Raw genomic sequence first — 14,317 nt, forward strand, 5'->3', positions numbered from 1 at the left:
CTAACGGTCTTGATCAGCTGTGGAATCCCATTAGAAAGGAAATAGTCTCAGACCCCTGGGAACTCAGTAAGAGTGTTTCCCTCCTTGAGACTCTTAGTAGTTCGGTAAACAATTTCAGAATAGATTTCCTGAGATTCCCATATTTAGGTATATTCAGAATCTTACTTCACCACCCCGATCAGGAAGAATAGCACTCACTTGGGTAGATTGCCAGAGAGGATTTTCCAGGCATATTCTCGGAGGTACTTCTGGAAAATGGTGGTCAGGGCGATCATTGGCTCCCCAGTACTGAGCTGAGAGCACTGCACCATGCACTTCTTGTAGTAGACAAAGAGGTCAGCACAGCTGGGGAGCACGGCACCCCCTTCGTCAGTGTTGGGCTTAGGTGGCCCCTGGGCTTTGAAATCGGCTACAAACCGGTCAATCAGCTCTCCAAGGTTTCTAGGAGGAAGAAAGCCTGCAACTTTATTTCAAGAAAGATAAAGAAAATGTGCTTACCTGCCATGAGTAAATCATTCCTAATGCTTTTCATATTTAAAAATGGACCACTTCTATCCATACCTTCATTAACTACCACCAGCACTCCTACAATAACAGCAGCAAGAATATCTGGCATTTATTTGTGTGCTGCTTTATACTTCTCAAGGCATTTCACGATCACATCTGACCCCAAGCCTCTGTAAGGGAGATAAGGTATTATTGGATCCTCTAAGAGATGAAAAAATTAAGGTCTAGAAAGTTTGTCACATAATTTAGTGGCACAGCTGAGCCTAGAAGCTACCATTTAAGTGCTTGCACTGTTCCTACTACCATACTAGTACCATCTCCTCTCTCCACAAATGAAAACCCTAAGCGACAAGAGTGATCATTTTCTGAACACTTACGATGTACCGGGGCACGCACTGTGTCAGCACTTTAGAAGTGTCCTTTCACTGAACTTCACTCAATCTTCACAGTAACCTATGAGGTATGTAGTATTCCTGTCCTCATTTTCAAAAAGCAAGGTGCAGAAAAGTTAAGGACCTTGTCCACAGTCATAGAGCAAGGGAGTAGGGGAGCCAGGATTCAAAATCAAACAGCCTGGCTCAAACCTCATGCTTTTAACCACTCTACCTTCCTATCTCCGAAAACACAAAAAGGTTATGATGTCAACAAATATTTTGATATCATTAACCTAAATGTGCACACGGGACAGATGCTGAAACAGAGAGAAATAGTAGGGAAGTATTCTAATGTTTTCTTTATCCTTTAAGGCATTTTTTTCCCTTAAAACTTCCAGAATCGAAGGTGTAAAAAATCTTGGGAGAAGAGAGGGTGTAGCAGCCCCAGGCTTGCAGCAGGTCATGATGGTGACGATGGCTGCAGCTGTCCCCCCATTCTCCACTGGAACACCACTGAGTGTGCCTCGGTCATACTGAGTCATCACAGCTCGGGGCCAGCAGGGCTCTACTCATTTTTTCCTGCACAGTTGAACTGTGTGAAGAATGGGAGACGTCCCCACCCCTTGACATTTTACATCTTTTTAGGTTACTGTCTAAGGCTACAGGAATCCAGCTGTGCTTTCAAAATGTATTTATATAACAGGAAGAACAAGACAAGAACCACACACAGCATCAATTAGCAGGAATAGGAGAAAACTGACATTTTACTCAAGAGCTTTTCTTACTGAAAGCTGATTATATCCAGATGTAGCCACTCTGCCCTCAAAGAACTTCAGGCCTAGGCTAGGTCCTTGTGGTGATGGTCAGCGAGCAGGGAAAGAGCTCGTTAGTTAACCTTGGAAAGATGCAGGGTCACCACCCCCATTCCTCGCCACCTCTGCCTGCCCCATCTTGCCATTTAATCTCTCATTGCTCCTGCACAGGGACCCTCCACTCCAGCCAGACTCACCTTAACTGCCCCCTGCCCCATCTGTACCCCTGACTCTGGGCCTTCGCCTGTGATGCCTGGATGCCTCCCCTGGCCAAGATGCCCCTCTGCCACCTCTCCAATCATCCGCAGGCTCGGCCAGACAGCTCCTACTCATGCCAACCCTCTGTCTCAATTTCAACTTCTGTCACCTGCAACACACTCACGCTTTATTATTATTATTATTTAACACTTTACTATCCAGTGTAAGGATGTCAAATGTTCAAGAAACAGGACGGCCTTCTCCCATCCTGGGCCCGCAGCAGGCGATGCTATCAATAATGACTCTCTTTTTCACTGATCTTTGGTGTACTTTCAGAATCCTTGAGACAGCATTCTCGCCGTCACTGAGAAGCTAAAGCTGGTACATAAGGGGAAAGGTGCTTGCTACAGTAGAATCTTATTCTCCAATTATATATGTTACCACACGCTCCTTGAGAGTAGGGATAAGGTCTGTTACTTCGGCTCTCCCCAGGCTCACCCCTCACGCGTATGTGTGAAGCTAATCTTCTATGTCTGTGCCCAAGACATATGCAGCAGATCAGCCCCCACACTTTGTTCCTGAGGGATGGGAATGGAAGGGTGGGTAGGTGGAGATGGGGCAGGGGCTGGTGCAGTGGAGAACATGTAACAGAAAGCAAAAGGTTCCACTTGAGTCTCCTTAGGAGAGATTCTAATTGCCAAATCTCTAGTGCCAACAAAAACAGAGGCCAGGGCCCCAAAGTGTTTTTACTTAACCACTCGTCCAATTCCCCTAGTAGCTGAAGTCAGGATACTTACTCTCCTGCCTCGTATTTCAGAGCCAACCCAATCAATAAGATTATAAATTAATCATGCTCATAGAACATAAAGAAAATTTCCATTTAAAAAAAACCTCTGAAGATCTTCCGTACTTTGCAGGCTGACTCCTAGGTTACCTCTGACACTGTTCTCTGTGCAGATGAGATACACACATCTCAGAGTGAGCTTCCCTCCCTTACAACAAATGCGACTTTTTGCACCTACATGCCGCTACGCCCCACTGGGAAACGAGTGATCAACGTGTCCAATCCCGTCAATTTTCAACTAATCACTTCATACGTGCAAGGCTCTGGGTGCTACACATGTAAGATATAATGGGTTCAACTAAAACAACAACAACAAAGGTTGTCCTTTCTTTCAGGTACCGAACACTAGCCCGAGTTCTGGCGAGACCTTCTTGCAAGATGACTAGAGAAAAGAGTGTGTGGCCTATTGACCTGCTGACTGACGTCATAAGGAGATGTTTTTTACACTATAAAACAATTATGATCAAGTAAGAGTTTATAAAGGGTCAAGCCCTGATCAAGGTGCTGCTGGGTATGGGGGTTAAGACACAGCACTGGCCCATCAGAAGCTCTGGTCTGCTTGGGGAGATAGGACCCTCATGCTCATGATATTTAGATTTCAAGACAGCAACAAAGTGCTAATTTGGCAGTACAGACAATATGAACAATTTCTTCCAGACGAAGGAAACGAGAGAAAATTTCGCGGCAGACTCAGGTGAGGGAATAAAGGCCTGGAGTCGGAAGTGAGCACAGTATAGGGTGTGTGGAAGGGCGGATGTAAGAAGGAGGGGACTTGGAGAAGTATGACCTACAGTTCGAGTTATACAGTCCTCTGTATTCCCACAGCAAACTACTGGTAGCTTCCTGCCTTCCTGCCTTCCTGCCGTCCACCACAATCTCCCACCTGGCCACAAGCCTATAAACCAGGCACTGTGCCGGGGGCGTTAGAAATACAATCTCCTCACAACAGCCCTGAAGAGAAGGCATTCTTTTTTTTTTTTTTTTTTTAAAAGGATGTTGCAGTCTTTTTTTTTTTTTTTATGATTTTATTTATTTATTCATGAGCGACAGAGGTGGGGAGAGAGAGAGAGAGAGAGAGAAGCAGAGGGAGAAGCAGGCTCCCAAGGAGCAGGGAGCCCGATGCGGGACTCGATCCCAGGACCCCGGGATCATGACCTGAGCCGAAGGCAGACGCTCAACCATCTGAGCCACCCAGGCGCCCAAGAGAAGGCATTCTTATCTTCATCTTGTAAATGACGAAACTGAGGCTGAGCAAAATAATATAGCTTGCCCTAGGTCACCGAATTTGTCGGAGCTGGAATCTGAACTTGCGGATGTCTGACTCCAAAGCCCAGCTCTAGCCACTGTACCATGCTTTGATTTTACAACACTGAGGTACTGTACAGATAGATGGCATTGCGCTGTGGCTGTGTTCACTTTCTCTGCACCTTAAAGGAACATGTCATGGGTGTGGATGGGATCTTTCACCCCCTCCCCTGTAGCGGGAGCTTTCTGCCCAAGAACTGTATAAGCATGTCAGGGGGCCATGCGAACTATGTCTGGGGGTCCCGCTGATCAATGAAATGACCCAGGAAGAAAGACCACTGCAGAGCAGTCTCAGTAGAGAAATGACCAAGGCAGTTTCTTCTAGTGGATTTGCAGTCGGCATCCCTAGCAACAATATTCTAACCGGAATGGCACAGGGAAAGGAAGATGGCAGTCAGACAAAGCTGGCAAGGAGTTGAGCATGGGCAACGCAGCTGAGAATCCCCAGGAGCTTACAGAGCTTGTTAACTCAAGGGTTCTCAAGCTAATTTGCACCCCTTCCTCCCCTGCCCTTGGGTTGGGGCCGAGGATTTGGCACTGGTGTGGTCAGTGGGGTTGGGGAGCCAAGGTCTGGCTTAAGCACAAGTGGGAGCTAGATTACACACAGGTAAATGGAGCAGATAAGTAAATACATGGAATATCTGGGGAGCCAAGTTTCTCACTGCTGCAGAACATAGTTAGACGAGGAAAGGGGGAGGAGAAAATAAATCCTGCAGTGTTGGATCAGAACCAGAGTTATCAGCATAAACTCGCAGGTTTTAATATGTAAGTTGGTATAAAAATAGATACAAATGTATGTGTTTATACATATATGTATATACATACATATATTCCTCAGCTCTCTCAGCTGTGAGGACCTAAGAGCATGACATCCAAGCAGTAATGAACATACCTGATGCCCAGAACTTAGTTTCTTTTTTTTTTTTTTAAAGATTTTATTTATTTTTTTGACACACGGAAAAAGACAGCTAGAGAGGGAACACAAGCAGGGGGAGTGGGAGAGGGAGGAGCAGGCTCCTGGCTGAGCAGGCAGCCCGATGCAGGGCTTGATCCCAGGACCCTGGGATCATGACCTGAGCTGAAGGCAGCCGCTTAACAACTGAGCCACTTAGGCACCCCCAGAACTTAGTTTCTAAATATCATTCCCTGCCAAAGAAACAAGAGAGCCTGGAAAAATGGGTGACTCCAGGGCTGGGGTAGCAAAGTACCAGATGAGGCTGGTATGTTCTGTTGTACCAGAAAGCAAGGGCCCTAGAAATGACAGGCACATGCAAACTGCATGGAAAACCACCAGCCTGAAGGGGTTCCAGTGGCCAAATCAGGGACAATTTAAACAATAAAATAATGATGGATCCTGAAAGAGGAAAAGGGCATCAGTGGAAAAACCAGTGGGAAATCCAAATAAGGTCTGAGTTTAGTAAATAGAACTGTACCAATGTTAACTTGCTGGTGTGGTAACTGTGCTGTGGTTATGTAAGACGTTAACATCAGGAGAACTGGGGAGAAAGGAATATGGGAAATCTGCGCTATTTCTGAAACTTTTATGTAGGTTTAAATTTATTCCAACATAAACTTAAAAAAAAAGGTAGTAACAGCTATAATCCACGAGTATGTGCTGACATAGTAAGTGGGGAAAAGAGAAAGCTTTTTCTTAAACTATAATGCGAACTAGTAAACGCAGAAGAAATGCTGGTATTAGAAAAATCCTCATTTGGCAACTATCTTAGTAATAAATGATTCAGACAAGTATCAGCAGGAGGTAAAAGATGAGAAAAAAAACTTATATGGTTTCAACGTTTCTCCCAACAGTTATTAATTGTTAGTAATTACTTATTAATAAAGAGAGAAGCCTGGCAGACAAATGAACACCACAAGTTGTAGGGCAAACTGACACTGTCACCTCCTGATGTGAATTACTGAGAAGAGCCTGGCCCTGCTTCTGAATAAATCATAAATCATGAGGAAACATTAGTCAAACCCAGATGGAGGGACATTCCACAAATAAACTGGCCTGTACTCTTCAAAAATTTCAAGGTCATGAAAGATAAGGAAAGAATGAGTTGTTTTTCTGGATTGAAGAGACCAAAGAGACATGACAAGTATATGGACCCTATGGTCCTGGCACAGATCCTGGATTGAGAAAAAACATGACGGGGACCACCGGCGAAATGGAGTGGCATCTATGAATTAAATGGTACTAATGGATCAAGTTAACTTCCTGACGTTGATAGGTGTACTGTGGGTAGGTAGACTGCGTTCTTATTTATAGGAAACACAGACTGAAGTCCTGAGGAGTAATGGGGGCACTCTTGCCTGCAATTTGAAGAAAGTGTCTATGCTGAGAAATCTCTTCTCCAAGAGTCAGCCAGAGAAAAATCACTACATTCCCAAGAGTAAAAGTTACCCGAACTTCCTTCTGAAACATAAACAAAAATTGAGAAAGCCGCTTAAAGCATACAAGGACAGCTCAGCCGACTCTGCTAAGGAGATGGCTTTGGGGATATCCCTACTTCCTTCCTCCTCCCTAGGTCCCGGCTCTGCAGTCCTACTGCTGTTTGGCTTTTGGCTGGCTCACGTGCTGCCAGAACTTTCCCTGGGTAGGTGGGAGACTGGCGGACCCCATGCCAGGCCCAACAGAAAGCTGGCAATACTGATCAGGCCACCCAACCACTGACGAGTCTGGGACAAGGGCACCGGGCGGGCAGGGCAGGCACAGCTCCTGACCACTCGTGCCAAGTGCCAACATGTCCTCTTATCTCATCCTCGCCACTAACTGCACTGGAGAGAGGACAAAACCAACTCTGAGAGGTTGAGTACCATGCTTGAGGTCCCAGGCTAGTGATTGCAGAGCTCGGACTCAAATCCAGGTCTGTCTGGCATCCAGGCCCACGCTCTTTCCACTACACTGTGTTGGGTCTCTGTCATCTGGGAGCTTGTGAATGGCCTAAGATTTTCCTCCCTTGCAGATTTTTGAGTCAGAGCTACAAGAATGAAATACATACAAAATCAGTCCCCCACCTGAGTTTCTTCCCTTAGGAGTCTTGGATAAAAGGGAGGAAGGGTTTTGTAGAACCCCTTGAAATTGCACTCAAGACAGTGTGTGGGTTTATGTGAATTTTTTTTTTTTTTTTTGGCAAGAAGAGTCTACAGTTTCATCGGGCTCTCAAAGGGATCTATGACTCAAAAAAGGTTAATAGCCACCGCTTTAGGCATTATTTTGTCTGATTCTGTGCTTTAAAAGATGAGGAAATGGATTTCTTGGACTCTATTTTCTACTTCAAGCCTTTGCTGCTTATTCTGGAGCGACAACAGCACAACCTACGCAATTCTCCTATGAGTAGCTTCTGCTACTTCCCCGGTGCTGTGGAAACATCCTAGTGAGGCCAAGTGGAAGGATGAGTGGCCAGCACTTCATTTTTCATAGAGAAATGGAGAGTCCCTAAGGAAGGGAGGTCTGGCTCTCTGCCCGAAGCATCATGAACAATGAGTACACTTTATATGAATCAAGGCCATGTGAAAAGAGTAGATACCAGAATTATGATAATTCAGAAAAATGACTCTCTAGACCAGGTAGGTTTGGGGAAAGTACATGGTTATCTCAGATATGCACTTTAAACTCTGGATCCAACAGCTTTTAAACCTTTCTAAAAATAAGAATTTGGGTTGATGAGGGAAGAACAGGCTTTGTCCAAAAACAGTCATCCAGGTGGGCTGCTCAAGACCTGTGTAATCTCATAGATAAATAACAGATCTTTTACCTGCTCCTCCAGGTGTCTTTATTAACTTCCTGATAAATGATTTTTTTAAAGATTTTATTTATCTTTTTGAGAGACAGAGAGAGAACGCGTGATGGGGAAGGGGGGCGGGGGAGAGAGTGAGAGAGTGAGAAGCAGACTCCTTGCCAAGCAGGAAGCCCAACTCAGGGCTTGATCCCAGGACCTGGAGATCATGACCTGAGCCTAAGGGAGTCGCTTAACCAACTGAGCTGCCCAGGCGCCCCAAAGAACTTTTTCACACAGAAGACAGGGTGTTCCAAAGGAGCAAACAGCAATAAGTAATTACTGCCTTTCTGTGAACCTTCGGATATAAGCCCAACGGATAAACAGGAGGAGAGGTGAACTGGCTTTACAAGGCAAAACATGAAAGCAACTCTTCTTTGGGGGAGGATGGTGGGCAGGAGGTTTTGTTTTTTAAAAGATTTTATTTTATTTGACAGAAAGAGACACAGCGAGAGAGGGAGCACAAGCAGGGGGAGTGGGAGAGGGAGAAGCAGGCTTCCCACGGAGCAGGGAGCCAGATGCGGGGCTCGATCCCAGGACCTGGGATCATGACCTGAGCCGAAGGCAGACACCTAACGACTGAGCCACCCAGGCGCCTCAGGAGGTTGTTTTTATTAACATGGAAGCTCTTCTACAAAGTTCATTTTCTATGACTTTACTATGAAACATTTTGTGATTGGGGACAAAAAGAGTAGATACAATCTACAAAATAAAATAGGAGAATAATAATAATGTTCCATGTAGTGATTCCACTTGAAACAGTCTCTTAATCTTATGGTTTCTCTCTGAAACATATTTGGAAACAAGAATTTGCTAATCCACAAAGAAGCATTACAAAAAAAAAAAAAAAAAAAGGACTAAATTTCAGCACCTAAATGCTTTCCCAGAGAACTCCCTTAGAGAACTTTCTCACAGCCACTACTGCGCTCCCTGCCTGAGCCACTGTCTGTCTGGTCCTCCCAAGTGCATTCTTCAGGCTACAAGGCCTCATCTGAGAGCTGGGGCCAGCCTGTCTCCAGAAACCTGACCTTTCCAAAATCTGCCTTCCAGTGTGGAAAGGCCTCCACCAGTTCCTGTGGCTGGGGACAGAGGTTCAGGGATGAGGAGGGGTCTTCCTCCTTTGCATGAATAACGGACATTGGAATTTGAAGATACTCCTCTGACCATGAGAAACTTGGCTGCAGTGGGCTGCTTTGTGAAAATTTTCAGAACTCCTGAGTTTGTAAAAAGTATATATGTTAAATGGTTGATAATCCATAAAAGAAAGCAAGAATCCACCAGTCCATACTGATAGAAATACACACGCACACGGGGGAGAGGGGGAAGTGCTTCCTTACAGAAGAACTCCAATTAACAATAGAGCAGAAAATGATGGAAACAGAAAATCAACATTTGGCAAACACTACAGTAGTAACTGCTTTGGGCAGAAATCATCAAGGATGTCAAAATGAGTGGGAAAAGTGTGAGGAGAAACAGGATATTCACATAGTCCCAAGTATCCCCCCACGAGATACTTATTAATTACAAAAAGAAAAACAGCAGCTTCACAGCAGAGAAAGCTAGCAGGCACCACCTTAAGCAAGTGATCAACGTTAACATCACCAGTAATGGGACACAGCCACATGATGTGCCTCCTGATATGACGTACCCAGAGGGACACAACATCACCTGCATGGTATACTTGCCCGCAACACATAATCTGGATTTAATCAAGAGCAAACATCAGACAAACTGAAACTGAGGGCACTGTAGAAAATAACTTGTCAGTACTCTGTAAAGTGTCAAGGTCATGAGAAACAAACAGAAGACTGGGCAAGTATTAAAGGTTAAGGGAGACTAAAGAGACCTGACAACCAAAGGCATGGTGGGATTCTGGGCCAGAAAGTGGACATTCATGGGACATTCAAGGGACAATGTTACCCTCCTGATTTTGATAACTGTGATTATGCATAAAATGGTAGCATTCTCTGGGGGAAAGATCTATGAGAATTTTCTGTAACTTTTTTGTAAGTCTAAATTATTTCAAAATGAAAACCTAAACAAATTATATTTGAAAACATGTATATGAGATTAGGCTTTCTTTCTCCATTTTCCAGTGCCTGACATGGTCAAGCCTGTGTAGCTATGTAAGAAGAGCTCAGTGCCCACATGGGAAGGGGTTGTTGGGATCCATTTGGGACCTTATTAGAGTCAAACTCAGGCTTCTACGATTTATGGATACAATGAATGATAACATTCACAAGATACAAAAATAACCCTAGAAGGTTTCCAGGGAGGGTCACAGGAGGCCTGCCAAGTCTCTCCTTCAGCTTCTGGAAGGAGTTGTGCCCTTGTGAGGCCCAACCATGACCAAAGGAAGGAGAAATGCAGTAGAAAACAGCAAAACATTCATTACTCACTTGTCCTGGGACTCAATATACACATAGAGATGAGGCTCAAAACACTTGGAAACAATGCCATGAAATGGATTGTCTGGGGCTTTCGGCTTCTTTGGCTGTAAAGGGGGGAAAAAGAAGAAAGAAAGCTACGCTTTAGCTATCTTTGCAAGTTCTCAAGCAGTTTCAAAGAATACATCCCTTCAAAGTTTACTCCTGATGTAGATGAGAAGCACTCAATGTAACTGAATTGGGGCTGTGTCTTGCATTATGATTCACGCCAGTTTGTGAACAATAATGAGCCATCACTGACTTGCCCGGGATGGTGAAAGATTTACTGCTACTCTGATAACACATGTGCTTTCAATTTGGAAGCTATTCTTTTTTTTTTTTTTAAAGATTTTATTTATTCATTTGAGACAGAGAGATACACAGAGAGAGAGCATGAGCAGGGGAGAGGGAGAAGCAGGCTCCCCGCCAAGCCAGGAGCCAGGAGCCAGACATGGGGCTCGATCCCAGGACCCTGGGATCATGACCTGAGCCAAAGGCAGATGCTTAACAATCTGAGCCACCCAGGCGCCCCTAGAAGCTATTCATCATCAGACTGATGTTTTAAAGTGTTGAATCCTAGCTAGTAACAGTACCTTATTTATATTTGTACAGTGCTTTAGAATTTATAAAGTGCTTTCATGGGATCTATTTTTGACAGCCTCCATTTAGCAATTGTTTTTATGGACCAAGCACTTTAACATGAAATAACATCTCATCTATTCCTCACAACACCCCTTGGTGTAGGAATTATTACTACTATTTCACACCTAGAGAAAGGAAGCCTCAGAGGCTTTTAGCAGCCTGCCCAAAGGCACACGGTGAAGTTTCCTATCTCCTGAACTAGAACTCTTTCTATTATAGCACTGCTTTGCCGTGATGGTTCCCAGACTGTTGAATTGCACTGACGAGTAAATGCAAGAAAAAGAACGGTAAAGGACCAACATAGCATTGCTAACTTTTTGTTTTGCCACTTTCCATTCTCACGAGTCCCTAAGAGTATTTTACACCCAAACATTTTATCGGGAGAAAATAGCAGCATGAGGGCAGTCCTTCCTATGAAAAGACAGTTGGTGACCTTATACCAGATAGATAGATATATAGATAGACAGACAGACAGATAGGCAGGCAGGCGGGCTGTTTTGTCTTTATTGTTTGCCTTGGACCATTGTAAAACAGGGCCAGCACTGGTCCTCAGCTGATACCCAAAAACTGCTGATATACAGGACATCTAGGTAGGCAAGCATTTAAAAACTCTATTTGCTTCCTAATTTCTTTTCCAAAATATCTAAAAACTAAGCAAAGATCCGCCTACATATCTCTTTCTATTTCTAAAAAAAGTCAATTCTATTTATCGTCAAATGCCAACAAAAGGATCCTGAGCCCTTGCTGGGGTTTATACTAGAGTACAATTTGGGCATAAATTGATACCCACAGCATACTTGCTGGATTGAACTGTTCGTATCTTTTAATAAATATAGGAAAAACTAAGCCCCTAATGACGAACAGAATAATGATTCCCTTCTCCTAGTAACTTTTAAAAATAAAACACTGTAATGGTTAAAAGCATCTGTAAAATATGGAAATGAACACCAAAAATTAAATGTCAACCTTAGACATATCCCCTTCAATCTCCTGTTTAGCTCTCTCTCCTCATCACCTTCGGAGAGTTCCATGTCTTTAAGTTTTTTTGCAAGATTTTTAGAAACTCTGGTCTAAAATAATTACAATCAGGCTATTTTCCTTATCATTCAGAAGCTACCGCCAAAGTCAGGTCTGAGGCTGAGCCCCCAAGAGACTCCCCAGCCTGGGTTCACTGAGTTTGATTTGGCTGGATCTAAAGTTCCACTTCATTTCACAGATACCCTGGGAGTTTCTCCCACACTCCCATCAGTTTAAAATGGTGGATCCATGATGTAGTAAAATGGCTGTGTAGGAGTGGTCCTTACCCAATTGTTCTATATTTTCTGAATCAGTTATCTATTTTTTTATTATTTCATTCTTTTCAATAAGGTGATTGTTAAATGAATAGACAAATGTGATTTGTCTAACTTATATAAGACCAGATATCCTGATTTTAGAATTGAAAACTATAGCCACAATACCCAGATATCTTTTTATTAATAAAATATAGTCATCGTAAGGATTATAATTATCCCCTTTATTTATATTTTCTTCTTGTGCCAAAAATATTCACATGTCTACAGGATAGCTTCTGGTAATTATAAATTGGGAGTTTATATAATACAGAATGTTGTCATGTTTTAAATCAACATATTTTAAATCAAGTATTTTGTATTTGGCTTTGTTTACCAATTTATGTGCAATTTTCCAATTACTGACATTGTTTTAGTTTATCACTTTAGAATGGCTACATTATGAAATTTAAGCTCTATAAATTAGATAGTAGTACTGTACTGATACTACATTTTCTGATTTTGATCTGTGGTAATTTAAGTGAATGGCTTTCCTCTTAGGAAATACATACAGAAATATTTAGAGGTAAAGGACATGATATATGCTAACTTACAAACTATTCCAAAAGAGAGAGAGAGAGAGAGAGAGAGAGGGAGAGCGAAGACAGGGAGAGAGAGAGGGAGAGGAGGAATGGGGGTGGAAAAAAAGGAAATGGTAAAGTAAATGTAGCAAAATGTTAACAACTGGTAAACCCAGGTGAAAGATATTTGAGAGTTCTTGTAATATTCTTAAAACTCTTCTCTAATTTAGGTATTTTCTTTTAAAAAAGTAAAAAATAACAACAAAAAGCTTGGGAGATGGGTGCCAACGGCCTGGCAGATAACCCCAGAGACAACTGTGGAGCCCTTAAGCAAGGGCACGTCACCAACACTTTGGACAGCCCGGAGGGCAGCAGTGTGGGAAAACACGGGCATTTGTGCTTGAGTAAAACAGGGCTTAGCATCAATTTCACGGTTTTAAGACCACACTATAGTTATGGTAGCTGTCACCACTGGGGGAAGCTGGGAGGTGGGTACACGGGACCTCTCTGTACTCTGCAACTACTTATGAGTTTATAATTATTTCAAAACAAAGTTTTTTCTAAAAAGTGGTACAGGAAAGTTGGACCCTGAACGTGAAGTGATTTTAGGGATATCTTAACCTATTTATTCTGCTACTATTTTCCTTTTTACGTATGTGCAAGGGTGATATACAATAAAAATCTGGGCCTACAGAAGTCTGAGGAGCTCATTCAGAATATATGTAAAAGACAGATTCTAAGTGATAAAAGAAAACAGCTCCATGCTGTTCCAATGAAGTCATCTCGGCCAGTCTTCCCCAGACCGTGTGCTTGATGAGGCCCCGCAGAGCACTCCGAACTTGGCACCCAGATAGCTGCATCATCAGACAGTGTGGGTGTCCCAGCCCTACAGGCAGGTGATCGCTCCGCCCTGCCTCTGCCCACTAATGCCACTCCTGGCAGTGAGGGGACACCCTACACCACAGCTCCAGGTCCCTTGCAGCGCTTTTTGTGTGAGCTGGAAGCAAAAGGGGAACAATGGGAGGGACTGCCCAAAGTTTCCTTTTTGCTTTTTTCCCCACAGGGCTGCCTCCAGCCTATAGCTGCTTGGTGACTCTGTTCCTATTTAGATAAGAGGTGCTGGAATTTCAGCTCACACTGGCGTCTCCCTGTGCACTGTCTGGCTCCCCAAAGGGTTGAGTCTCTGCTGAAAGAACATCCAAAGGCATTTAGCAGTAGCATTTGGGCTGCCTGTCTGAGTGTGTGAATTCTATCCAAGAGCCGCAGATGTTTCAGTTATTTCCTCCTGAGTTTGAGGGAATAATAGAAGGTTACTGTTGTCACAGTAAGGAGCTCTGCAGCTGGCCCCATTTCCTTTTATTACCATCCAATGTAAACAGATTAAATCTAACTGCTTGGATCACCAGAAGGGTACATTTTTAAACCAGAAATTCCTTATTTCTTCTCCCTTTCTCTTCGAGCACCCTCAGTCCCCTTTCAGATGCCATTTTTTCATCACTGGGAGTGTGTTGGCAACTGGTGGCTCAAACTAAATACCTTTTTTCAAGTTCACACTCCTTTCTCAACAGCCTACGCTGC

At 43.6% G+C, this 14,317-nt stretch overlaps 1 protein-coding gene across 3 annotated transcripts in view; it reads right to left on the reverse strand.

Annotated features, from left to right (window-relative positions):
* The window catches only part of VPS53 (VPS53 subunit of GARP complex), a 139,225-nt gene that overhangs the window by 49,628 nt on the left and 75,280 nt on the right, over nucleotides 1-14,317 (reverse strand). For all 3 annotated transcript variants that reach the window (XM_027625518.2, XM_027625519.1, XM_027625520.1), the window contains 2 exons: nucleotides 10,219-10,313; nucleotides 199-441 (listed from right to left, as the gene is read on the reverse strand). In XM_027625518.2, coding sequence (XP_027481319.1) covers nucleotides 199-441; nucleotides 10,219-10,313 — 338 coding nt within the window. The remainder of the gene's footprint in view (nucleotides 1-198; nucleotides 442-10,218; nucleotides 10,314-14,317) is intronic.

Source organism: Zalophus californianus, chromosome 16 (assembly GCF_009762305.2).
Source record: "Zalophus californianus isolate mZalCal1 chromosome 16, mZalCal1.pri.v2, whole genome shotgun sequence".
Lineage (NCBI taxonomy): Eukaryota > Metazoa > Chordata > Mammalia > Carnivora > Otariidae > Zalophus > Zalophus californianus.